Source organism: Solea senegalensis, linkage group LG3 (assembly GCF_019176455.1).
Source record: "Solea senegalensis isolate Sse05_10M linkage group LG3, IFAPA_SoseM_1, whole genome shotgun sequence".
Taxonomy (NCBI): domain Eukaryota; kingdom Metazoa; phylum Chordata; class Actinopteri; order Pleuronectiformes; family Soleidae; genus Solea; species Solea senegalensis.
In genome coordinates, this window is record NC_058023.1 from 4,740,349 (window position 1) to 4,767,139 (window position 26,791).

Here is a 26,791-nt window from a genome sequence, read left to right on the forward strand (position 1 = left end):
CACATCATTTTCCATTACTTCTTATGGCGCATTTCCACCGGCTCTACACGCCTCGGCACGGCACGACACAGCACCATTAGGTTGCATCTCGGGACTCTGGCCAGTTAGCGGCCGGAAGTCTGACCAATCATCGCATAGTACCCACTTAAGCACGCTTGGAACCTCACTGGAGCAGGTACTAAAAATATGTAAAATCACGAGAAACTATGCTAGTGGAAACTACTTAAACCGTGGCGAGGCGAGGCGAGGCGGTGGAAATGCGCCAATAGTACCTCCTCAGCGTGGGCGAGGTCATTTTATACACAAATGATCCACTATTAACTTTTTAACAGTTTTGGGTGTAACTGAATCATTACAATCAGTTCATTAAAAAGATTTGTTCACAGAATTGTTCAGTACTTCCTGCATGACCGGAGCACAGACTCCATCTGGCACACGAACGGGTTGTGATTCAGCTCACGATCGCCAAATACACCGGACTTCTCCGTTAAATGTTTCGATTTGAGACATTTCCTTTTTGATAAATGTTGGAGATTAACGCATGTTTTCAGGATCTTTAAGTCTTTTTAACTGATCTACAGTTCGGTCCGCTGACTGTCTGTCGACCTCACATTTCAGTATCGGCCCAGAACCTCGCCAGAGGAGGTACTAAAAAAAAAACACCAGGTACCAGTTACTATCACTAATGGAAAAGCAAAAAAAAGTGGAGTCGAGTTGAGCCGTGCTAGACCTGTGTAACGGAAAAGCGCCATTATTGTGTGGTGTCTGACAACTGTAATGTGTCGTCCACGTTGCCCTAGGTGTCATCCTGTGTGAGGTTTGTGAATTTCCTTTTAGTGCATGAAAACATAAAGGCGATGATCGTGTCTGTTCTCTTCCATACACTTTGTGTCTTTATGTATCAGCATATATCTATGAATTTAGTACTCACTGGTCGTTGATGAAGGAAAAAACACGAATGTAGCTTCACTGACCCTCGTTGACCCAACTGTCTGTACTACTTGAGGGATTGTGTGGAATATAAGTACACTTGGTTTGTTCTGACTCACTTTCTCCATTCTTTCTGTTCTGTGTTAGGCCCTGGTGTACTTACGCCCACGCGCCGCGAGCATCGCATTGCGCGTCGCATTAGCGTCGCGGACCCTGGAATATTTGCACATCAGGGTCCTGTAGCATATGAATGTAGTAACACAATAGTGTTCTGTGTTGGGCTGGGGTTTATGTGTTCACTACTGTTGTTTTCCAATATCGCGATAATATCACATCGTGACTTAAATATCGCGACAATACCGTATCGCACTGTCTCCGGCGATTCCTACCCCTATTAAATTTCCGGTAGACAAGGAATTTCTTGACGAAAGAAAGTCACACATTTTCACGCGGTATTATCGATTTCCCGTTTCACTCTTCTTCAAACCTCAAAGTTCACGTATTTCAAAGTGAGCTCCCAGTCGAGGAGGACATATTGATCACATGTCCTTGATCAATGCTGAAACTCGTTTGGCCTCCAAACAACCTTTTCATGCTCAAATAAATCACTTGACGCAGACAGACGGTTGTTCCATAAATAGTTTGCGTCCCCCGCTGTGTGTCCAGGAGAATGCGGGACGTTTGACCTAAGTGGTGTCCGTACACAATTACTTTCCCCATACGTACATACTGTACCAGCATCATTTCAAGTATTTATCTTAAAAATTGTTAAATAATGATTTTATTGACAAAAAAAAAAAAAAAACACAAATTACACATATTGTCTTGTTTTTTTTTTCATCCTCGCTGACGCACAGCAAACATGCATCGCCCTGCAGTGGATCCGGTGGCAGATGGAGGTCTGGCAGCGAAGGGAAGGTTCTGCTGCCAGAAACCTGCCGATCTCACGCCGGACCATCGCTACCGATTAGTTTCAACTCCCTGGTGCACAGCAGAGGCCTGTGTTAGCACTTTGGCGACTCGTGTCGGGAGAGCAAAGCTGTAACGGGAAAACTCGGGGTTTAAAAGTAATGTGGCTCTAATCTCCTCACAGAAAATGTTTTAAAAAAATCTATGAAAAACGTTAAATTCCAATTGTAATAATTTGCACTCATCTAGTGGTGACTCGTCATGTTTTTGTAGTGGCAAAAATTAACTTTTTTCATTTTAAATCCTGTGAAATATCGTCACAAATATCATTGTTGCAAATTCATGACGGTGATAGAACTTTCACCTCTAATTTCTCAAAAAGAGAATGATAGATAATGTGAAACAATAATGTGCCATTCATTTGATGGCCTGACCAATTTTAATCAAAAGTGTGAAAAATCCCATTGTAAGAGACACATTTTCTTCTCCATTCTTGCTTCACGGTGGCCAGATTTTGGTGTTTGAAATTGCACCTTTTTTTAACTACTTAATAAAAGAAAATCAAATCATAAAAACCAAATAATTTGGGTTTTGAATGCAACATTTATTATCAGAATCATAGTAAACTGTACATACAATCGCGTGGTTCTTAATGTTTCCCTTCATTTCCACTGAAGTACCTTCATTGTGTATTTCTCATTCAAGTTTTTCTTTGAAGATAAAGCTTTTTTCGTGTGTAATTGAAACTTCATTGAAGCTACAGTACATCATGGTTCTAGTTCAAATCCAACTTATTATCCCTTCCTTCCAACCACAAACCTGTTAAAAGTCAATCTTGTGTCTAAAAATAAATTGAAAATTGACATTCGATTTAAGAAAAAAAAAAAAATACTGTATATATACAACACAAGTAAAAAGGATTTAAAAATTTGAGCACCTTATTTTCAAGATTTTCCCACTAAAAGACAGCGAGTATAAATCAAACCAAAATTAGTAGAAATAGAAAAACATTCTCCCTTTTCAAAAACACCTTAAGAAAATATAATAACATTATAGTTTGATGATCCAGTTCATTATTTCATTGCAGATGAACGTTGACAAGTTGAAAAACAATGTGTTTGTTTGTCGTTTTCACCTCAGCGACGTCAAAGAGGTGGAGATTACAGCTTTCATCTCAAATACCCAGAAGGGTTTCAAAGTATCTATCGATCTGTACATTTTAAAGAAATGTTGACGTGCTTGTAAACAGGTCGGACTTGACTGCGGTCACTTTCGATTCACGGTCCGTCTGTTGCCAAGCCGATGTTTGCTTTAACCCTGGCACTGATACTGGGAATATTTGACAGTTTGAATAACCAAAAAAACACATGACAGCAAACAAGACGTATGAGGGGCTTTTTTTCTTATTAAAGAAAGGACAAACAAAAAAAACGGAATAAATAATGTTAAAAAATATATATATATGTATATATATATATATATGTATATATATGTATATATATGTATATATATATATACATATATATAAAAATTCAAAGAATGACAAAAACAAGGATGCATGCAACTGAAACCTCTATCTGAATCCTAAATGTATTATTATTTTTTTCATAGAGAACATAAACCCTTTGTTTTGCAAGATCACGAGAAACCTGACGAAATCTGAGAAGTTTGACGTGAACCGGTTGAACTCAGCCGACTCCTCCTGTCTTTTTCTTGAAACTTCCTGAGCGTGACGCTGGGAGGCTGACACTAGGCGGTGCTGTTGGGTGACGTCTCCTCTCGTAGGTGTCCCTGTATGTGATGTTCATGGTGCTGTGGTTCCCGATCTGGACGCCGGTCACATGGCTGCTGTGGATGCAGACTTTCCTCGAGTCAGGAGGGTTGTTGGAACAAGTGACGGGGCTGGAACTCTGACGCTGCACATACAAAAGAGAGGTAGAATTTTATAGTAATAGTATACAAATACTATCATTTTTATTCAATTAAAGCAGTTGGAAGTACTGGAATTGTGAACTGCCATTTTGAAGCCTTAACGGTCCAGTGTGTAACATTTTGGAGGGTTTATTGGCAGATATTTTATATACGACCCATGAGTATGTCCGTATGAGTATATAATTGCTTACACAATGTAGGATTTGCTCTCTGGCTCCCACCACAGTTGGTAAACGGTATTGTTTGTTACAACTGTCGTAAAAAATATATGTCGAGGTAAGGTGTTGACAAGGATGGTGGGGCAGGACGGGTTTCCATGTCGCTTATTTGGGTTGTGCCACTAGGTGCTCGCTGGGCCTGGCTCCAGACGTGAGCTTCAGGCAAGGTTACATTTCATGAGTTCTTCTTGAACTATTGTTTGTCTGGCCCCTTGTCTGAGACCAATTTGGCATGGAAGACCCTACAAGGAGCATGTGGCTACTGACAACATAGCTCCCAGGTTGGTTGGCAGACCACAGTAAGGTGACAACTCCCAAGGTGCCTTCTTAAGGATCTCTTCTTGGCAGGTCCAACTGGGAGGAGACCTCGGGGGAGACCAAGGACAGGGAGGAAGAAATTATATCTCCTCTCTGGCGTTCCACGGTGGTGGAACCTACCAAGCATTACCAGAACAGGGGCATCCCTGCCTATCTTCATGAAGCTCTTGAAAACCCAGCACTTCCAAGAGCATCTTCTGTCCTAGCACTTACCCTACCCCTCCTATCTCCTTCTGCACTTGGATCCACCTCTGCACTCTCACCCTCCATCAGTCTGCTGTTCCTATCTAGTAGATAGTAGATCTAGTAGGAGCCTGAACGGACACCTGTTTCTCATTTTGAGGCTAAAGTCAAAGCAACCTCACCAACTTCAAAATAGGATTACAAGATGGCTGCAATCACTCGGACCACACCATAAAAACCCACCTGGTACTCGTGAAAGACTTTATCCATCTTCGGTGCTCTGCCTTGAGATGACTTCCTGGTGGATGAAGGCAGTGGTGATGCACCGATGGGATAAACAGAGGATGGTATAATTTTACAGTGCTCTGAGGATGAATTTCCCTGTGGAGGTGTTATCGGGTCTGAAATAGAAAACGACAGGCCATGAGAGATGAATTTGTCTAAATCACGACCTGAAACAAAACCTTCCCTGCAAACCTTGGATGATTCTGTGCAGCTGCTACTCCCTCTTTACCTTTGTGTTCACTCGCTGCGGTCCAACTGCCAGCTTCCTGCAACACAAAGAAGTCAACGTTGTGCTTGTTAGCACTTAGCTGGTAAGATAACTCCTGCTAATGTGTGTTCTTTTGACATTTAACCTCTCTGTTTAGGAGCAGAGAAACACCTTCAGGGCATTTTAAGAGTTCTGACGCTGACATATAGGTGTGAAGTTTGAGGATGTTGTGGGTTTTAAGATCTTGACCCAGTTTATTGAGGCGACGCGGGGTAAACAGGAAGTACATGTGGTACAAGTACTCTACACTACTTACACTAACATGTAAGTGCTGTGGTTCTCAAACTTTTTATACCAAATACCACCTAAGAAAATATCAAGCTCTTGAGGTAACACTATTATCACCAACGTTAAAATACAGTGGTGTAAATAGGTCGATCAAAGTCAGCTACGGAATTTTCACAGGAGGCAGATTTATTCCCAATAAGATAATCCAGGTTCGAACTGGTATAGTTTTGATTAGTAAAAGTAGTTTGATGTGGTTTTATTCCACTTATGTCAGTGTCTTAGAGGCAGAGGCAGATAAGACATGAAATGAAAAATAACGACATAATGGGCGGAGTTGTTGTTGCAAAGTGATCGCGAAACTCTCTGCGTCTCACCTGAACGGGCGGACGTCCTGTCGGCACGTTGTCGCACATGTTCACTCCTCGAACCGAGGCACATGCTGGGGATAAAAAAAGGACAAAAAAAAGAGACATTTAAAAATTAATCAAATGTGAGAACTAACACCAAACCTAATGTGTAAGGTTTGATCTTTTGGTTTGATGAGACGTGACATTGGGGACAGTGTTTTGACCCGATTACCTTCATTTAACTACTACTCTAACAAACTTATCTTCATAATCCTTTTTATGCAGTCATTAAATATAATTAATCGTTGAAAAGAAAAGTGTCAATCAAGTGAGAAGACAGGCTTTCATTCTGCTAAATGCTAACTAGGCTTAAGCTAGCTTATGAACGCTAAAAGAAAAGTTGAAAACTAAAAAAATAATAATAATAATGTTGAGTTAATGATGAAAAAGACCTGACAAGGGAGTGATATGAACCCCCTGGAGCTGCTCTATTGTTCTTTCTTCTTCTTTTTGCTTCTGGAAAAGGGAAGAGAAAGCGTGAGTCAGATGTTAAACAGTGATTCGCTGAGTCATGCCTGAATTTTGCCACCTCTCAACATTACTCTAGAGCCATGGTTCTCAAACTGTGGTATGTCTACGCAAGCTTCCTCGGGTGGTAATCAGAAATACTGTTCTACTCTTTATACCAGGGTATGTGATCGGTGTGAAGCTGAGGAACTTTAAAGAAATAACAAAAGAAAACAAGAGCAACACATGGTGTTCCTTCGAGAGCTCAATATTTTCTCAGGTGGCACTCGGTACAAAGAGTTTGGGAACCACTGATCTACAGTTTATGGGGCGTTTTTCTTGACACGTACCAGTTTTTTTTGTACCAGATGGACGGCATCGACGACGGCGTCTCTGTGTCTCATGAACAGTTTTTCGGTAGCAGTGGCACAATCTGTCAGAAGACAGACAGCTTTAGCGGAATGCTAACATAACTCTGTGCTGACGTGGCACATATGGTGACTTCCAAGACGTGACTTATTTATTATTAAAGTTTTGTTGTTGTTTTTTTATTACCAAATGAGGTGGGTCTTTGGCCAGGGCTCGCTTCCCAGCATCTAGTCATGAGACCCATGAGGGTCAGCAAATCGTCGTGCCCCTCAGCCTCGTTCTTGAACTCCACCAGCGACGGACGATCCCCCTCCGGGATCCGTAAACGCACAATGCAGGACTTTGCATCTACAGAAGGAGAAGAGAAACAAAGGATTAATAAAAAAAAAATAAGAATGTACAACTAACATTATTTTGATGAAGTTCCAGGATGAAAACAGACAAAATTGGAGTATAAATGTGGATCTGAGCCAGATTAAGGATTTGGTGGCAATTTAAATGTCTATCTCAGCAACAAAAGAATTTTTGTTTATGTTTATGTAAGATGGATACAGAAGCGATGGAAATGGGTTACAGATTGTAAAAAATCTGGTAGATTATTCAAGTCAGATGGAGCGTTATAGTGAAATGATGTAAAATTCTCGGAATAAATGGGGGAAAAAATGTATATAAGGAGTGGAAGTTTAGCTAAACCCGGTAAAAATGGGAAATTCTATTAAATTAAGTGAGACACAAAGTATCTTTACTGTCTATGTTTACTCTTTCTCACGTTTTTTTTAATTACGTTTAATAATTGTCAAAATAAAAGTGTTTCTTAAAGCCAAAGGCAGTTAACTGACAGTTACACAGTCACATTTCTAATTTAAAAAGGTGCTGGTTGTTGTTATCAGTGTATCTGATAAGCCTTGGCGAGTGCTTTGTTTGCGTACGTGACACCTGAGTACAAGTGGCGGGTGTGATGACGCATGCACTGGATAAGAATCGGTAAACAAAGACACAGACAGGAGAACTGTCAGGTAGAGCTGCAACTTCAGACTGTATCATCGTCGGCCAATCTGTCGATTATTCTCCTGATCAACCGATTACTCGTTTGGTCCAAAAAGAAAGGTCAATCAGTGCGCTTCGTCCACAAAACCAAAGATGTTCAGTTTACTTTCATTTGAGAAAAAGTTTGTGTTTCAACCGCGATTAAATTGAACCACTATGTAAATAAAATAAAAGGTAATTCAGTATCCCAAGTCAAACAATCAAGGAGGACAAAATACTTGCATTTGTCTAGTTCCATGGTTCCCAAACTGTGGTACGTGGGCCTCTGGTGGTAAGCAAGCTTTCCTCTGGTGGTCTGTAGCTGATTTATTTACACCACTGTATTTTAATGTTCGTGATAATGGTTAGTTTCTCAGATGGCTCTCTGTATTAGGGCTGCAACTCAAGATTATTTTCATATTTGATTAATAGTAGGCTAGTAGTAGTCGCTCGGTCTCTAGAATGTCAGAAAATGTTGGAAAAATGTTTAGCAAAGCTTGTAGCGATGACGTTCTCAAACCGAAATGATTCAGTTTTAAGGATTTCTTTGTTATACGGAGCAAAGAAGCGCGAAAATGACCAAAATAGTTAGACCACAGAGCATTTAGGCTGCTTTTTTTCCCATTACTATGTTAAAACCTATACTGCACAGAGGCTATAGGAATGTACACAACGTACTGCAATGTCAACTATATAAACGCACCTGAGCAAAAAGCACTAAACTAAATGTTTTAAACCAGACTGAATTTGTGAAATTTGTGAAGTTCGCTCGGCTTGTTTTTATGAACAAGAATAAAATAAAAACTCTATTTTGAGACTTTTGTACAATCTTTTTTTTTTTTTTAAATATACAATATAAAATGAATCATAACTTTGACTCAACAGCAAAAAAACACACCGAAGATGTGACCTATAAACACACGCACACCCCATGTATTATTCCCATGGCAATTTCCCAGGTGTGCACCTGAGGCACAGGTCACAGAATAATCGTTGCTGCCCTACTTGGTATAAAAAGATTGAGAACAACTGCCCTAGTTTTTTTTTTTGCTCACGTCACACTTAATTTGTTTGTTTTGTGACGTGTGCCAAATAAACGAGAGAATTGTGAGCATACTTTCTCCTCCTCCTCCTCCCGTTTACTGTCATAGAGAAGGAAAACTGTAAATATTCACAATCAAGAAGCTGGGACAATTAATTATCGCAGCCCCGTTTTCACACAGGTAGAGAATGAGGAGAGGGCGTGTTTCATCCCTGTCACTTACTTGCATACGGTTGTTTCCCGGTCACTATGGACCACAGGAGAATGCCATAGCTGAAAGAGAAGAGGTCAGATATCACCACTTCTTACACACAAACATCATAAGCATGTTTACTGGCATGGTGAGCCGGTTTGCGGTATGTTTTTTGTCTGTAAGGTGAGTCTCGTGAGAGAATTAGGTCACCACTAATTAAAAACCAGCAAGAAATTTTTTTCAGGAGGAGCAGGAAGTGCAAAGAGAACATTCTGTAAGGTGAGGAGTTCACCTGAGAACCTGAGAGTAATTAACACATTTTAAACACATACAGTTGTAAAACATGTGTATAGCCTTAAGGTCCTCTGAACAACTGCTGCTCACTTCTTCTCTCTGGCTTTTCATAAATGAGCACATCCAAATTGTATGTTTTATTTGGTTTTACTGATTACTTTTATCGACTTTCTCCAGCACTAGATGGGTCTGGATATGTCTTAAAAGTCTCTAAAAAGTCACTCTGACTCTACTGTGAAACCTAAAGGCTTTGAGTGCCACCTGGTGGTTGAATGCAGTATAGGTCATAAATCCAGCCTCCTTTTTAGTTGATGGAACATGGATGCACTATAGACTGTATATAAAAAATGGACATAGTGTTCCTGGTCCAGTTCCGGTCCAGTCTGCATTGTCCATGGTCTCCATGGTGGCCCCACCTGTGGGCCCCATGCCCAATCAGCTGACTGTCGTGGGTGGAGTCACTCTAGCTCTGCCCGTACAAACTGAACCCATTCCACTCAGTGGAAAACACGGCTTTCGTACCAACTTAGTACCAAGATAGCCTGGAAAGTCTACTATGTGGGCTTGAAGTGGGCAAACATTAGTGGGACCACCGTGGAAACCATGTGCAAACCCACTTGCGACCCATATTGTCAGCCCAAATATAATATAATATGATATATAATATATAAATGGCCATCAGGGCCACTGGTTTGCATAAAAGTCTATGGAGAAAAATGAGACTGCAATGATTTGACTTTTTGTTTTACAGAGAAATACATATGTGCTCTTATAAGAGTGCCCTCTGGTGGTTGACTGCAGTATAGGACATTTTTAGTTGTAATTTGTAAATTTTTTAAATAAATAGTTTGTCTACACAAAAGTATCAATTTCATACAGAAATTCAGAGCCTTGATTTTGAAAAGAAGAAGTACTGATTCAAAGAGATTCTGTTGCTAGAATTGACAATTAACTGGCATATGTTTGATTTGAAAAAATAGAAAATAAAACACTACTGGTAGCGAGCCTAAATATGCTAACGCTCGAAAAGACAATAATTATTAACACTATGAAAAGGAAAAATATAGTTTGTTAGGGGTTGTTTTTTTTTTTTGGACATTTTATTATCCGCATCTCACACACATTTGTGTATTTGTACAAGACTGGATAGTTTAGATATGAATCGGGTTTTGCCTGATGATGATTATGATTATGTTTTGGCCCAATATTTTATCCAAACTTAACTGCTGACCCCTGACCTAGAGTGTTATATAAAAGTGTAGGTCATGTTTTTAACTGGCCATCAGGGGGCGACTCTAGACTACTACTCACTGGATTACCTTGTCATCACTTGAGCAACATATGACATATAAAACACTGTAATATAAGTCTGGTTGAGTGACTCTTGTACCTGTAGATATCTGAGGCTCGTGTGGGAGCGTACGATAGTTCGAAGGCCTCCGGTGGCATGTAGCTGATCGTCCCTCCTTCATCATCACTGTCCTTTTTGGAGGCTCGCGTGACACTGTGGTAAATCTTTGCAAGGCCAAAATCTGTAAGCTGGAGAGGGAGAAGAAGAATCAAGGATTGGACCGTAAAAAGCCATGCAGGTAAGGGGAAGAAAAGCACACAGTGGTTGGTGTTAACACAAAAACAGAACAAGTTCATAGACTTTGTGACACTGTCAAACAATTAAAATGAATTGAAGAGGAAATAGAAGGGGGGGGACTATTCAAAGTTATAAATGTAAATCATTTTAACAGACTGGGAAGTGCTGTGCCAATCTCAGCTGACATAGGGTGAAATATAGAGACAAACAATCATTCACCACGGTCAATTTAGAGTGTCCAATTTGTCTAATTCCCAAATCTGCATGTTTTTGGATTGTGGCAGGAAACCGGAGAACCCGGAGAAAACACACACACGGAGAGAACATGCAAACTCAAACCCGGGTCTTCTCGCTGCAAAGGCAAGAGTGCTAACCACTACACCAACCGTGTGGCCCTGCATCACAACAAATGGACAAAACATGTTGAAAAGTTTTTTGAAAAGTGAAACTTTATTGAAATATTGCTTCTTCTACCCCAGACAGATAAGACCCAGGAGGCCCTATGTCAGACCAGAGCAAGGAATTGAAATATAAAGCTGCTGTCGGAAGGATTAACTTAATCACCTAGTTAAATGCCTGATTTGATCAGTTTAAAATGGACCTCACCTTGACATTGAGATCGGAGTCCAGCAGTACGTTGCTGGGCTTCAGGTCCAGGTGGAGCAGGGCAGGTGAGCAGCTGTGGAGGAAGTTTATACCCACAGCCACTTGATAAGCCAGTCTGAAGATCAATGGCAACGGTGGAGGTCCAAGTAAGGTTTCCTGTCAGGGAAAAAAATAAATAAATAAAGGGAAATCTAAATCACTGTGATGGTGATGACGGAAGGAGGAGGACAATTGTAATCATCTGGATTTGACCTCTGGAGACAATAAATATCAGGACTCATTCTCTGGAGACCAAAACCACTGCAATCTATTCAGCTGATGGAAACGACAAAGGAAAGCTATTGTCAAGGGGACAGTGAAACTGTGCCAAAATAATCTATCCAATAATCTATCCAAAAGATAGAGAACATTAAATATTAAACAGGATCACCATGACGACCAGAATTCAACTTCTTGGAACCCTATTTGTACCAAGTATGATTGGAATCTATCCATTTGATGGATGAATTTATCGTGTCAATGTGACAGTGAAGTACAGCAGATGGAGATCTCCACAATGACAAGGAGTTACTGTATATTCTTGGGACCATGAATATTTCTACCAAATTTGATTGCAATCCATCCACTTGATGATATTAACATGTCAGCATGACAGTAGAACCAAAGGAAGGAGATAACCACAAAGACCAGGAGTCATCCTCTTGGGACTCTGAATATTTCTACCAAATTTGATTGAAATCTGCTGAATTGTTGGATGAATTGAACATGTCAGTGTGACAGTGAAGTACAACAGAAGGGGCTTGCCACAATGACCAGGATTCATCTTTTTGGGACTACCAATATTTGTGCCAAAGTTGCAATCTACCCAAAATGAAAGACATAAACTCACCTGAATGACCTGGATTGTTGTTCTAACCAAGTCAGTGACATAAATTAATTTACTGAAGGAGAAGTTACCTGCAGGGAGGTCAGAGATCCTTTCTCCATGAACTTCATGACCAGACCTAGCTGCTCTGAAGGACCAGAGTTCGGAACTCGACCCTGGAAGACCCCGAGGACCTGCATGACGTACTCGCTGCTCCCTCGATGCATCATCGCGGCCTCACGCAGCAGAGATGCACTGTTCCTGTGTGAGAGTGTGTTTGCGTCATCAGCAATTAACACTTACTGATAAAATTCATCTATTCGCCTTACTGATATAAAAAAAAAAAAAAACCAAATCTTTGTTAACACTCACCCGTTGTTATAGTGAAGCAGCTTAATGGCCACATCGTAGCACCAGTGATGATGCCTGGCTTTGTAGATTTGTCCGAACCCTCCAGAGCCGATCACCTTCCAGTCCCTGAGGCTGGAGTCTTTGATCAATTCAGGACGTAAACAGATGTTTACAGCCATATTCACTGGGGGGGGGGATTAGTCGTGGATCAAAACAGAGAGTCACTGCGTTAATTATTAGTTTATTAGACTTACTTTTATTGTCATTGCACGGAAAACACAGCAGTGAAACTGGCAACAAAATGTTGTTATATGCAATGTGAAAAAAACACAGCATTGAATTGTAAGGTAGTTACAATTACAGTTAGTGTTAGATACGCTCAGTTTGGCTCTCTCTTTGGGCAGAGAGTTCTTTTAATTCCAGGACGTTCCAGAACTTAAATTTAGTCTAGAACGCTCAAGATTACAAGCAAATCCTTTATTTATTTTTATTTATTTTATGTGCGATATATAAACCAGGTTTTTCCACCAGGGGGCAGCGGAAGCAACCATTAAACCATGACAATCCAAATGTGATTGTAACATTTTCTTTTTGTTTTACACATCCAGAGTCCCCATTTTGATTTCAGACTTCCCCTTGACTACAAAGGACAGTGGTTCCTGTGCCAATGACGATAATCTTGAGCTTATCTTTTAAATCACTTTTGATTGATTTATTACGAGCTTGTGAACAAAAGTTGATCCTCACAAGTTTTTCTCGTGTCGAAACATGTTGTCAGTTTTTCCACTTTCAGAACTGAGAAAACAGGAAATAGTTGCATTTGAGAACCTGAAACCAGAAAATGTTGGACATCTGTGCCAAATAACTAACTCTATTTCTTAGATTTCACTACTATCTTACACCAAGTATATTTGTCTTTTCTCTTCGATATACGTTTTAAAAATTAATTTCTTTGATTCAAATCAACCAAAATGTGTTAGTTTTCCCAGCGGGTCAGCTGATTTCAGGAAGTTAGTAAAAATAAAAAGAGATAAAGTTAGTGGTAACAAGGTAACGACTGTAAGCTACTGTTATGTATAATGTATATGTGTGTGTATTCAGATGAACTTTATTGGTTTGTTACAGAGGGACAGACATGAGGAGCTACACACAAACACAGGAAACCACAGCTTTTTCTTCGTCTGGTTTATGAGCAAACAATCTGAGGGTGGACAAAACAATAGAAACGTTACACTGATTGTTCAAATTACAATTTAATTTACAATGTACAAATCTTATTTTATCACATATTTGTCTTCTTTAAATTGACTTTTGTTCAATGTTATTTTCAATGTCTTGTGTTGTTATTTCTCTTCTTTTTTTACTCAAGATGTGTGTACATTTGTTTATGAAACATAAACGTCACTAAAATGGCAGTAAAAATATTCAGAAACAACATATTATACGCAAAGTTGTGCTTGTAAAGATTTAAACTACGAATTGGGACTTGAGGTTTTTTTGTTGTTGGTTTTTATTTGTATTTCTTTGGGGGGGCAAATGTATTTACATTTTTACTCAAGATTTGTGTATCTATATACATATATACATATATATACAGTATATACATATCATGGAAATGCCAGTGAAATATTCAGAAGCATTCTATTATATACACAAATTTGTTCTTTATAGATTTTTTGTAGATTCAAACTATGAATTGGGTCATGATAGTTTGTCCCCATACAAAAATGGAGAAAATAACATCTGTTCTCATATATTGCTTGTTTCAACTTATCCTAACATAGACATTTGTGTATCTCAGTAGCAGACACTGCTCATCTAAGGTATTCACCCAATTCCTACACCTTAGTCTAAACGCTAAACAGCAAACAGAGTAAAAACAAAGTAAAAATCAAATGTTTTACCTTAAAACATCAAAGCCGTGAAGTTACTCGGCTCCAAAACCACCACAAGCTGCACTTTGCTGCCAATAAATCAACTAAAACATGAGGGTAAAGCACTCACCCGTGGAGCCACGCTCTTCTCCTTCCTCATTATTCACACTATTGGACAGAGAGCGAAATTCTGCCGCCTCCATTGGTGACTTTCTACTTTGCAGCAGCTTCTATTGTGTTTCGTGAGAGCGGGAGAAAGCAGAAGTGAAAGAGAGCTGCCCATGAGTTTCCCTTTTACTTCTGCTTCAGGAAAGTGGTGAGTGGTGATGGTAGCAATTTTTCTCTCTGACTTGCCATAAAAAGATGTGTTATATTGTTATTTTGGTGATAGTGTTGAATTTGTTCAATTTTCTTTCATTTCAGCAGAGCATTTTCCTCTTATGACCAACCGACCAACCGATATACCAATCTCAGTACTTTATCAGTCAATATAAACTAAGAGGTTGTTTGTTTCTGATGTATTCTCCACCTACATCCATTTTGTGCAACTCAAAACATGTGATTCCTCCCATAAAGAAGAAATAAGCAAAACAAAACATGACTCAGCTAAAAGGATGTTGCCAATATCCAACCCGAGTATTGTAGCAGATTGCTGGATTAAGTTAAGATTCATGAGTTCAATTACAGTATTTCGTGTTCACCTAAGTCTTTCTATTTAATCTTTTGAATTCATATTTTCCTAGTTTGTACTGTTTTTAAGTGAGAGCTCAAACTCAAAACTGATACATAGTCCAATTTTTGCCAATAATATCAATTATATTCTCGATCAATCCCTCAAATATTGTTTATTTGCATTTTCAAAATGAACAGAAAAAATAATAACATGGTGTTGTAAAAAATACAGAAAAAGGAGAACAAAATTGTTCATAATTTTTATACATGAGATTGTGACAAAACTACTAATGTTTATCAAGCTCTAATACAGTAAACACACTTGTGTACTCCATATAATTAAAATCAAAGGAAAATAACATCTGCGAATCTGTCATTTGTTTATGTTGAAACGGTCCTGGATTTTATTTTATTTTTTTCCAATCCCAATTATATTATTTGTATGTTGTTGTTTTTTTAACCCTGAACATTAGTTTACATTTCACTTTTAAAGAGTCTTTTCCAGCCACAATGAAAATCCAAGGTGACAAAAAATACAATTTTGCCAGCAGAGGGCAGAGACTGCATTGTGACTTACAGGAAATTGGTTGACAACAATGTGAGCTTGTTCAGTGTCACAGAAAATACACTTTGAATTGTGTTCACTTTATTAGATAGACCTGTGCCTGTGCTTTATTTAATTTAATTTAATTTTTAATTTAAATAAAGGCTATAAGGTCATGAATAAATAAATAAAATAATAATAGAAATAGTGTGGTACATACTATCATATGAACCAAGTTACTACAAATATATACAGAATTTATATAATTTAAGGCACCACACATTTAACAGGCTTGACACTTTACATCAATTGAAAAGAATAACATGAGACAGAATGTATGAGATATATGAAAAACCAATGTGATAAAACTGTCAGCATTCACCCAAATTTAAAAAAGTTGTGACAATTTTATGACAATGAGGAGAGGAGGGGGAAAAACCACAAACTTGACAGTCTACACCGGAAATGGAAGCTACAGTTCACTTCCGGCCCTCCTCCTCCTCATATATCCAGCACAAAATAAAGTATTTATTTCAAATTAAATGTAAGTTTTAAGAAGTAAAATTATTATTTGAAAGTATACACTTCCACGGGGATGTGATAGAGATGAATGTACGTGTTATTAAGTTTGTCGGTGAGTCAAACCCAAAACAAAACACAGACAGAAAAAAATCCCGTTTCTGACGTCACTGGAAATCCCCCACATCTGTTGTTTGCACAAAAACCCGTGAATACAACATTTTAAATCCACACATACGCTTTAAATATGAACGTTCAAGCCTTTGTAATGTATATTTGGCACACAAATGAGTACGTTTTTTCAAATAAGTTAAAATTGAATGTTAAACTACGGAACATAAAAAACATTTAATCTGCTGTGGTGACAGTTGTTGTTTTTATTTTATTATTATGGCGTTAAAGTGCTGAGTTGCAGCGTTATCCTGACCTCCGCTCTCTCTGCTGTGTCATTAGTACCCGCCCTGCTAGACATATTAACTCCGCATGAGTGTGCGTTAGGTTTCGATTTTGATCCGGGGGTGTTTTTTGTCCTCCGTTGCCCAGGTTTCCTCTTCCTCCTGCCCGCAGAGAGTCGCTGCTCCTGCCCCGCTGCTTCTCCAGCTCCCGCTGTTGTTGATCTTCTTCTTATTATTAATATTATTATTATCATTCTTGGTCAAAATGCTCGAGCTTGTTGTTGTTGTTTTGTGAAAGAGGAACACCTGAGGAGAGCTGCGTCGCCAGCTGCGGAAACTTCGCACGCGATTTCAAGTAAGATAACCGACGAAAAAAACATCACATTTCGTGATTGTTGTTGTTTATTTTGGAACTGTATGTCCGTTCGAGCGGCCTCCATGTCCTGTTCCTTTGTGTGTGTTTTTCACAAATACACATTCAGCAGCTCTGTTCATGACAACATACTGTTGATATTTATCGCGATAAAAACATGGCAATAATTTCTTGTACTACGCATGTGTGAAGTGTGGTTCCCGACGCAATACTACCTTTGTTAGGTTCCTTCAACTTTCTGAGTTGGAAATCTGACTTCCGACTACAACTGGAATGCACGAAAATTTACGCAGTAGGGGTTGGGGGGTGATTGATTAAGTGAAATATTATAGTCTAGTAAGTGTTCACTCTCACTAGATCTGGATTTGTGTGAGTATATCGCAATATGGATATATAATTTTGTATATGATATCATAGTATACATAGTATATCATTATAATATCGTATCATGACTTCAATATCGTGATAATATCATAGTTTAAATATCATGATAATATCGTATTGAGACTTAAATATCGTGATAATATCATAGTTTAGATATCACGATAATATCGCATCATGACTTAAATATCATTATAATATGGTATCGTGACTTAAATATCATGGTAATGTCACATTGTGACTTAAATATTGTGATAATGTTGGGATAATATGGTATCGTGACTTAATTATCGTGGTAATGTCACATTGTTACTTAAATATCGTGATAACATCGCATCGTGGCGTCTCTGGCTGTTGGCAAAATGCAAGGGCTGTCCGTAAATCGCGAATCAAATTGTAGTTGCAATATATGTCAGAAAAATATGTCGGCATTTCTGTTTACACTGTACCTGTTGTTGTTTTTTATTATATCCTCATTTTCCCATGTTTTTTCAGTCGCTGTCTTAGCTGATTTTAACAGTTCATACATCCGAATGTGGTTTGTTTTTCCTTCTTTTTATGCATTTTGAAACATACACATGTTCTAGTTGTGTGTAAAAAAACAATTCCATGAGTGTTTTAAATTATTTTATTTTATTTATTTTTTCAGTATGTCCAACTCCTCTCCGATGATCTAAAGAACAGGGGATGGACGGTGAAAGAAGTGATAGAGGAGGAGGAGATGATGAACCACCTGAGGTGGAGGATGAGTTTGCGTGTGCCGGGATACTGCGTGGATCTCTGACGTCCCTGCACGACTCCGTGGAGCGAATATTCCGGGTGACGTTTGGGATCGGGGCCGATGATTTGCCGCATGGCAACAATGGGCAGATTTGGCTCAAACTGCGTGGCTCGAGCAATGACGTCAAAGCAGCCAAAGTAAGAAACTTTTACTTTATTTAGTCCTGAGTCGTCAGAGACTCCAGTCATGTTTATAGACTTAAAGCTGTAGTACATAACCTTGAAACATAAACAGACGTCTAACAAACTAAGATTTGCCTGTCAGCTTCACATGGCCTTCTCTTTTTCTCAGTAAAGCAGTGATACGATCCAAAAAACATGTTCTTCCTAATCACGCAAGCTTCCTGTCATGGTACTTGGAATAAAATCAGAAAAACTTTTGTGATCGGAGCAGAGCTGAGGACATGATATTTTAATGTATTTTAACATTGGTGGTTAGTTCAAGAGCTCAGTATTTTCTCAGGTGGTACTTGGTATAAAAAGTTTGAGAACCACTGGTCTAGCTTTTTTGGTCTGGTCTAGCGGGAACTGTGGGTCATGTGCAGAGTGCCAAGGCTAGTTTGGGTCCCGTTTAACGTATACATGCTAGAATTATTACTCTCAGTCGCGTTACTTGTTATGGTGTATGCCAGTGGCAACAGGAAGTTAGAATTTTTCAAGTTTCTAGTCGGAAGTTTCAACTGGAATGCCCCCTTCAAGTTGGAAAGTCAGAGCAACCTCACAAATATAGGCTTCCAAGATGGTTGCCACTCGCGGCAATAATAAAACTACACTTAATTGCACTGCTGTTGCATATTTTTTTTTACCTTTATTCAGTCATAGACATAGTTGTGTTGTGTTGTGTCAATGACATGTTGCTACGGTACGCTGATTGTAAAATACCGCATAGAATTTAGTTTCTTTCGACTGGTATTGCTAACAATTTCGAATACAAAATACTTTTGTATTCGTATTTTCTCAGACTGGAATGTGGAAGTGACTTCACTGTCAGTTTCATCATGTGACATAAATGGAAACACAACACAAATAGTCTGACTTTAAGAAATTTGATGAAGTACAATTTCACTCAAGCTAGTCTGGATATAGATGCACTAACACAAGGGCAGGGGCAAAAACTGAAAATGGCATCTACTCCGCACCAGTGGGGGCAGTCACTACTAATATATAATTCCACATTCTCACATACCTGTGTTTCCCGATACAGGTACAGCATTTCCTCTAACATTACCCTTTGGGAGTGGGACACTGTCATGTAGGGACATAATGGCACCCTTTTAGATTGGAGGGGCATCTTATAAAACAATGCATCACTTTTCTCCATGAGAAAGGCCCTCACTTAGAAATTTTTCAAGTTTATATTTTACTTAAGAGGCCACAAAATGGAGGGGCCACAAATGAATGGCAGTAGGGTGCTTCCTTGTGTTGTTACCACTCTAGCCAGGGGAAGAGCAATTTTGGGGGTTGACAGTTGAAGATGAAACACCTTGGTGACTACCCGTCACATTGATTAACAAAATATGATGGTATTAGTAGTAAGTGTGGTAGTAGTAGTAGAGAGTGTCGAACAATACTTTTTTTGTACATTCTTATTTCTGTGATTCAGATTCGAGAAATTTATTGTAATGTGCTCCCTGCACACCTTAAATACACACAAGATAGTATAGAAATATAAAACCGGATAAGATAGAGTACACATAAAGTGGTTGAATTAATCAATCTATGCAGTAGTTGCATAGACTTGGTTTCACCTCTAACATTAGTCATTATTGGCGTCATTACGTTGCCCAATAACTTGACCCACTCCCTTTTTCGATAACTCCTGATTTCAAACTAGCACGTTTTCCTTTTGGTTTCTACTTGACAAGTACTGTGGTATTGTTGTTGTTCCCGTCAGTTCTCGTCCACAGTTGCTGTCGTAACATTCATAAGACGTGACTCGTGCATTTATTTATAGGCCTCGGAGTGTTGACGCCAGACTAGGAACACAAGTTTTGTCTACTCACAAACAAAACTAGGTTAACCTGGGCCTCCGAGTGCAGTGAGCAACAAGAATGTAGTATTAAAACACAACAATAAAACTTTATTGGTATTGCAGTTTTCCGACAAATATTGTCAGTACAATTCAAAGTGGGCCACACGGTGGTGTAGTGGTTAGCACTCTCGCCTTGCAGCGAGAAGACCCGGGTTCGAGCCCCGGTTGGAACAAGGGCCTTTCTGCATGGAGTTTGCATGTTCTCCCCGTGTGTGCGTGGGTTCTCTCCGGGTTCTCCGGCTTCCTCCCACAGTCCAAAAACATGCAATGTGGGGATTAGGTAAATTGGACACTCTAAATTGACCATAGGAGTGAGTGTGAGAGTGAATGGTTGTTTGTCTCTATCTGTGTGTGGCCCTGCGATGGACTGACGAACTGTCCAGGGTGTACCCCGCCTATCGCCCGATGTAGCTGAGATTGGCTATAAAGCGGTAGATGATGACTGACTGACTGACAATTGTGCCTGATGGGCGAACATAGGATGTTAAGATTGATCATAAATGACATCGGTGATTGAAAAGACAACGATTATAGAAAATTATGATGTATGATATACGTATGAAGAATTTGAATGATTTTAATTAAGCAATAAACATGACCATATAGACATGCCCTTTGCAGACCTGCTTTGTCTTTGCTCAGAGAAAAGATCAAGAGACAATGGGACCCGTTTTCTGCGTCTTGTTTCGCGTGTCTTCTTTTGTTTCCGAAATCCGTCAACATCAAAATGCATCACACGCTGCTCCAGCTCAGGGACTTCCCCCTGACTTATTGTGTCTGTCTGCCGACTCATTTTGGAGTCCATCCACGCTTTGTTCACAAAGCATGATTGATCACACCCTCAGCTGATTCCTTGTGTTTTACGGCGGTTATTATACTAGAAATGTTAATTATATCTGTTAATAAAGACCATGGAATGTTGATCAGGAGATCCAGAAGAAGCGGTGGCCCTTTCGATATGGTATAAATAAATTTTTCTTTTCAGTTGTTTGTGAAGGGAGTTGTGAACCAGGAAGAGCAGCAGGAGGTTTCCTACCCCGGGGTCCTTCACTGTGTCTTCTGTGGAGCTAGAGGGCTGTTCATGGACTCCCTGATTAAGACCACGTCAGCACATATTATGGTAAGTGTTGTGTGTCTATGTCATTAAGCTTTTGGGGGGAAAAGAGGAATTTCCCAAAGTGAATGTTGGTATTAAAAGTCAAATGTTGGATTTGCCCAGGCATTTTTTTTTCCTCTGTGGGGCGGGGATTGTGATGAGTCATTACTCTCCCCCATCTTTGTACAGTCACTCATCAGTCACTCGGTGTTGACTGATGTAATGACATTGACTAATAATGTGATATTCTTTTCAAGGAGTTGCTTTATTAATTCATCTGTTGCACTTATGAAGAAACGCCTGCGATGTTGTCACAGGGAATTTTTTTTGCATTCTTTTTATTACACATTTTGATACACCGAAATTGTAGAAGTCACGGAAATTTTATTGTTTTCAGCAACTTCCTTTTTCAGTGGTAGTCGTAAAACATGTTTCTAAAAATACCTTGGAAATCCCATATTTATATTTCTTCACCCCTTTATGGACATTGTGATTCGAAAAAATGTATGTAAATGTTCAGAAGAGTGTATTCCTAAGCATGAATTATTATTATTACCAGTGTTAGCTGCTTGAAAATGCAACTGTTTAATGCAGATTTAACTAGTGTTTCAACAACAGCAGCTTCAATTCTGTTTTTCTCTCACCAAACCAGGTTGGCTCTTCTGGATTCTTGCTCATATCAGGTCTGGTCGAGCCCGTGGTGCGAGCCTACTCCCTAATTTCAGAGCTGGTGGAGCGACACGCAACAGGGGACAGAGGCTCAGGTGAGACCCTGGAGTCACGCCGGGCCTTCAAATCCCTGGTTGAGAAGTGGGAGGACAGGCACATACTGGATCTTCTGTTGCTTCCAGGATCAGTGATGGAAATCCTGTTGGATTTGGTTAAAGAATCAGGACTTGGATCAAGCCCAAGCCTGGTGAAGACAGAGGGAAATGTCAGGGTGCGTGATGGATCGGAGGAGATTCGGGACAAACCCTCCACCATTAAACACACAGACCCTGAGCCTTCCAGCACTGTTGGTTTGTTTGAAGGGATGACTGCAGGTTCAGGAAAAGACGCAGCATCCATGGACTCTGTCCAGTCTTTATCTGCATCATATGGTGCCCGAGGAAGGGCGGAGGGTACTGAGGAGAGACTAATGCATTCTCCAGAGGAGGTAGGAGAAGAGGGGCACCCTGCACAGAAGGACGTATTAGGCACCAAAGAGGAGGAGGGGGACGAAGAAGAGCGTCAATCATCAACTGGATACAAAGAGTTCTGGCTTCTTTTAAAGTTCTTCACAGCCATGGGCTACACAGAGGACGTCGTGAAACGAGTGCTCGCCCAAACGGGACCAAGGGAGGCCTCACAGATACTGGACTTGGTTCAACAGGAGCAGGATCGCAGCGACAAGAAGCAAATGCTTCAAGGAGGCCATCATCCAAAACATAATACCCAAAACGTGAGTGAGAAAAACCGACCGTGTGAGAACAGGGAGGATGAAGTTGCAACAGCAGCAGGTCAAGATTCGGTGATGAGCAGCAATGGAGAAGTTCATGAACGAAAAGAAGGAGGAGCCATAGCATGCATTGGACGCTCTGAGGGAGGTAGTTTGGAGGAAAAGGATGAAGGACATGAGGAAGACTTTGTCCTTGGAGTGTTAAAAAAAGCTGCAGCCAGCTGTGGGTACACCGAACAGGAAGTAGCTAAAGTCTACAAAATGTTGCCTGACAGATCCACTCACCAGCTTCTCCTGGAGCTTCAGAGAGAGGGAAGCAGTAAGATGGATGTATTTAGGGAGGGTCCCAGAGAGATAGACGATGTGGTCCTGGAGAAAAATGGACCAATAGTTGTTCCAGCAGGGTACAGAGAAAAGAGTAAACCTGATGATGAGGGATGGGTGGAAGTTCCAATCGTGACTGCACCCATCACAGAACTAGACTTGTTTCCGTGGATTGTTAAACCCCAACAACCTCCCGTCCATCAAACTACTTTGCAGCCAAAGCAACACTGGCCTTCAGAGACTCAAACCCAGCACCCCATCGTTCCTCCTGAGGTGAAAGGGCCACCGATGGCCACTTACCCCTCAACCCTAGATCCCCCACTCACCAAGATCCAAACGAACACTGACCAAAACATCTTCTGGCCTGATCCAGCCACATCAAAACACAACCATTCCACTCATGACAACATCATGCATCCAAAGCCTTCCAACGCTGTAAACCAAGGAGGGAAAGGCCCGGGCTTCACCAGGAACAGTTCGTCTCCGACCAGAGCGAGGGAGAGACAGGGTTTCATGCCTGCGTCTTCAGTGGTAGTGACAGGGGAGCAACGTTTCCTGGAGGGACTGCTGACTCCCTTTGACCTCCAGCTCACAGACAAACCCGGAGTCCCAAAACTGAGGACGATCATCATTGATGGGAGCAACGTGGCCATGAGGTGGGAATCACAACAAAGGGTTGGGAGTGGATGTATTTCTAAGTGGAAATGCCCCTTTTCCACTAGTGCGACGCGACTCACCTTGGCACGGCGCGGTTATTTTGCGTTTCCATTAGCTGGTACCTGGAACCTGGTACTTTTTTTAGTACCTGCACTGGCGAGGTTCCAAGCAAGCTGACGTGATACTATGCGTGAAGCCGTTAGACTGCCGGCCACTGATTGGTCACCGTCACAGGAAGAGGCATAAGTGCGATGTTCGACATAAGAATCAAGCCAAACAATGATGAACTGTAGATCAGTTAAAAAGACTTAATCCTAAAAACATGGGTTAATCTCTAACAATTACTAGGGAATTGTCTAAAATCTGGTGTATTTAGCGACAGCGCTGCTGAAAGCCTGCGATCACAACTAGCGAGCCGCATCACAAACCCTATCATTGTATTTCAGTCCAGTGACTGTGTCAGACGGAGCTAAAATGAACTGATTCTAATGATTCAGTACACTGAAAACAACTGCTTTACAAGTCACTAGTCACTCGTTTGTGTGCCGCATTGAGGAGGAAGTATATTGTAATGGAAACACAACCAAACCGTGTAGAGGCGAGGCGAGCTAGGACCATGTAGCGGAAACACGGCTACAGGTTGTGTGTTTCCCATTTGCTATTTGAGGAAAAAAGGTTTTTCTGCTCAAATGTTTAATCCAGAATCATTAATCCACACATTGATGGATTACTGGTTCCTGATTCCAGGTACAAGCTCAGGGGCTCAACATGTTGGTAGGGTGGCTGTGTCCGGACCTCTGTATCATGTGACTCTTAAGATTGATCTCTTTGAAAGACACACAACAACCACAAAACATTTCAAATGGTTTGTCTGTTTATATTTTTAAATATGATGCATGTAATGTGTCAAAATGACCAGGATTTTGAGTCTGATGTTTAAAAACTCCACATGTGTCGCTCAGTCACGGGCTGGGTCACTTCTTCTCCTGTCGAGGCATCGCTCTGGCCGTGCAGCATTTCTGGGACCGAGGTCATCGTGACATCAGCGTCCTGCTGCCACAGTGGAGACAGAAGAGCGACCCCAAAATCAAAGGTACCCCGTCCCGTGTTCTATTTACCCCCTAAAAAAGTGTACATGTAACAAGTAAATGTGGAGCAAGTGTGTGCTGAGTCTTGAGTGGTTTTTTTTGGTGGTCTTCTCAGAGCAGCACTACCTGACGGAGCTTCAGACGATTGGTCTGCTCTCCTACACTCCCTCCAGAGAAGTGCAAGGCAAGAGGATCAGCTCGTACGACGACAGGTGGACGAACAGTTTACGCCCATATTCGATGAGATGAATCGGATAACGGATGTGTTTTTTATAACAGTCTGTCGCATTCTTCTTTTGTTTTTGCTCAGGTTTATGCTGCAGCTCGCTCAAAAGACAGGCGGAGTGATCGTAACCAACGACAACCTGAGGGACCTTTCGGACGAGTCGACACTGTGGAGGGACATCATCAAAAAGAGGTACAGTCCAAATAATCTGCATGTTTCTCTACGCTATGTTGACAAAGAGATGTGTTGTACGACTCAGGTTTGCTCTTTTTCCCTTTTATTTCTACATATTGAATTAACTTTCAGCCAAATATTTAATTTGCTCACTGATAATACGTTGAGTGGCAACTAGTTTGATGATTTATTAAATGGTTTGAGTCGTTAAAAAGTTAAAAAAAGAGTTTAAAAGTTTTAAAAACAAAAAAGACGTTATTTATGAAGAACATTGGTGCATAACAACAAAATGGCAGATGAACGTTAAACATAAACATTATTTACAGTCAAGTTTTGGTACAGCTCAAAGGGCTAGTCCATAGAATACAGAGGGTATTTGTTGTTTTTATCCTCAGACTTCTTCAGTACACGTTTGTTGGCAATCACTTCATGGTGCCCGACGACCCTCTGGGACGAGGAGGCCCTCACCTGGACGACTTTCTACGCTCAGAACACGGGTGTGAAATCACACACACACACATATTTAATTTATGTATGGTGAAAAACATCACAGTTTTTGTTGTTAATGTATCAGACTCTGTAGTTCCTCCAGAATTTATACTCTGATGTGAAATTTAAGATAAAGGTTAAAAAGTTGCGTTTCAGGGAACTACGGTGGCCTTCACACAGGGGAGAGGAGGTAGCTTCAAACCACAAAAACTTTTACCTAAAGTTTATATAAAAGCCTTATTTTAAGGCTACAAAGCGATTTTACACATTTATACACATACCTTTGGTTTGTGTATTTGATTTCTAACAATAAAACCTCCTAAATGTTACACACTGCACCTTTTAAATGTTAAAATGATTGACTTTTTCGGTGCGGTCTCAGGAGTCCTGACCCAGGGAACCACTCGTTTGCCGGCGTAGCCACCTCGTTCCCGTCCTCCAAACCTCCCCGCTCCATGACGGAGGGGTTGAACTTTCGCGACCGCACACCGGGTAGCGGTGCGGCGGGCAGAGGTGGCCGGGGGACAGGGAGAGGACAGGGGAAGGCGGCGCGGAGGTGGACTCAGGAGTCCAGGAGTCCTGAGGAGACGCTGAGTCTCAGAGAGCAGCTGTGTCTGGTCTTCCCGGGACAGGACAACGAAGTGACGCTGGTGCTACAGTGTCACCCAGCGGAGACGGACATCAACGTCCTGTCGGACCAGATCCTGGAGCTGCAGAAGGTTTAGGGACCTTTTGTCCCTGCATACGTTTCTTAACCGGGTCTTCTGATTTTACTGTTAAACTGTGATGTGCTGCTGAGGTGAGGTCACAGGTAGAGCTGCAACTACACACTGTACAGTATATAAAAAGTGGACATAGTCAGAGTCAGTCTCATACTCTTATGCCCCTCCTCCTCCAGACTCCACCCCCTCCTATGTGCAGACATAACCCTCATACAGCAACAACACGGACACGGACGCTAGTTCTCTGTGACAACACAAGAAAAAGCCACCTAACAAAGGTGTCACCTAATAAAATCTATGTCAGCTTAAGTCTGCAATATCTAAAGAACATGTTCACTGCTTTGTCTCATTCTTTGACAGTCTTTTCTGACTGGGAATGTACGTTTTTTAAATGGCGCGTTCTTCCACACCAAAGTCCATCGAGAAAATCTGTGATTTAAGCTCATGTGGACACAGGAGCTGCTCGTCTATTGCTGCCTCCTGTGGTCAGTTTGTGTCACTAAGTTAAATTTTATTGAAAGTTTTCAAACACAGAAAGTCACAAAACA

General features: G+C 40.6%; 2 protein-coding genes across 5 annotated transcripts; one reads left to right on the top strand and one right to left on the bottom strand.

Annotated features, from left to right (window-relative positions):
- Positions 1 to 3,339: 3,339 nt before the first annotated feature.
- ripk3 (receptor-interacting serine-threonine kinase 3) lies at positions 3,340 to 14,594 on the bottom strand. Of its 3 annotated transcripts, none has more exons than XM_044021515.1 (13): positions 14,464 to 14,594; positions 12,481 to 12,643; positions 12,201 to 12,369; positions 11,244 to 11,399; positions 10,440 to 10,588; positions 8,786 to 8,835; positions 6,681 to 6,842; positions 6,476 to 6,558; positions 6,071 to 6,134; positions 5,646 to 5,710; positions 5,005 to 5,041; positions 4,734 to 4,891; positions 3,340 to 3,755 (listed from the first exon to the last, which is right to left on the bottom strand). In XM_044021515.1, exons 1-13 carry the CDS (start codon positions 14,534 to 14,536, stop codon positions 3,528 to 3,530), a joined length of 1,557 nt encoding a protein of 518 aa, XP_043877450.1. In that variant the 5' UTR covers positions 14,537 to 14,594; the 3' UTR covers positions 3,340 to 3,527. The 3 variants fall into 3 exon arrangements, with proteins under 3 accessions (XP_043877450.1, XP_043877451.1, XP_043877452.1); XM_044021516.1 differs by lacking the exon at positions 14,464 to 14,594 and adding an exon at positions 14,364 to 14,456 and having other exon boundaries at positions 3,341 to 3,755; XM_044021517.1 differs by lacking the exon at positions 3,340 to 3,755 and having other exon boundaries at positions 4,775 to 4,891; positions 4,968 to 5,041.
- Positions 14,595 to 16,121: 1,527 nt separating this feature from the next.
- khnyn (KH and NYN domain containing) lies at positions 16,122 to 26,691 on the top strand. Of its 2 annotated transcripts, none has more exons than XM_044021518.1 (9): positions 16,122 to 16,818; positions 17,867 to 18,135; positions 21,015 to 21,149; positions 21,778 to 23,543; positions 24,507 to 24,637; positions 24,748 to 24,844; positions 24,943 to 25,050; positions 25,428 to 25,529; positions 25,904 to 26,691. In XM_044021518.1, the coding sequence occupies exons 2-9, from the start codon at positions 17,905 to 17,907 to the stop codon at positions 26,244 to 26,246; spliced, it is 2,913 nt and encodes a 970-aa protein (XP_043877453.1). In that variant the 5' UTR covers positions 16,122 to 16,818; positions 17,867 to 17,904; the 3' UTR covers positions 26,247 to 26,691. The 2 variants fall into 2 exon arrangements, with proteins under 2 accessions (XP_043877453.1, XP_043877454.1); XM_044021519.1 differs by lacking the exon at positions 16,122 to 16,818 and adding an exon at positions 17,347 to 17,755.
- The last annotated feature ends 100 nt before the right edge of the window (positions 26,692 to 26,791 follow it).

What these genes read in the sequence shown, in the direction of transcription:
- ripk3 (XM_044021515.1), bottom strand. Translation starts at nt 14,536, where the DNA reads ATGGAGGCGGCAGAATTTCGCTCTCTGTCCAATAGTGTGAATAATGAG. An exon ending in GATCTCTGACCTCCCTGCAG is followed by an intron (nt 11,400 to 12,200) that starts GTAACTTCTCCT and finishes TTTCCCTGACAG; the next exon opens with GAAACCTTACTTGGACCTCC. An exon ending in ATCTGGTACAAAAAAAACTG is followed by an intron (nt 6,135 to 6,475) that starts GTACGTGTCAAG and finishes TCCCTTTTCCAG; the next exon opens with AAGCAAAAAGAAGAAGAAAG.
- khnyn (XM_044021518.1), top strand. Translation starts at nt 17,905, where the DNA reads ATGGACGGTGAAAGAAGTGATAGAGGAGGAGGAGATGATGAACCACCT. An exon ending in ATGACGTCAAAGCAGCCAAA is followed by an intron (nt 18,136 to 21,014) that starts GTAAGAAACTTT and finishes TTTTCTTTTCAG; the next exon opens with TTGTTTGTGAAGGGAGTTGT. An exon ending in CCACGTCAGCACATATTATG is followed by an intron (nt 21,150 to 21,777) that starts GTAAGTGTTGTG and finishes TCACCAAACCAG; the next exon opens with GTTGGCTCTTCTGGATTCTT.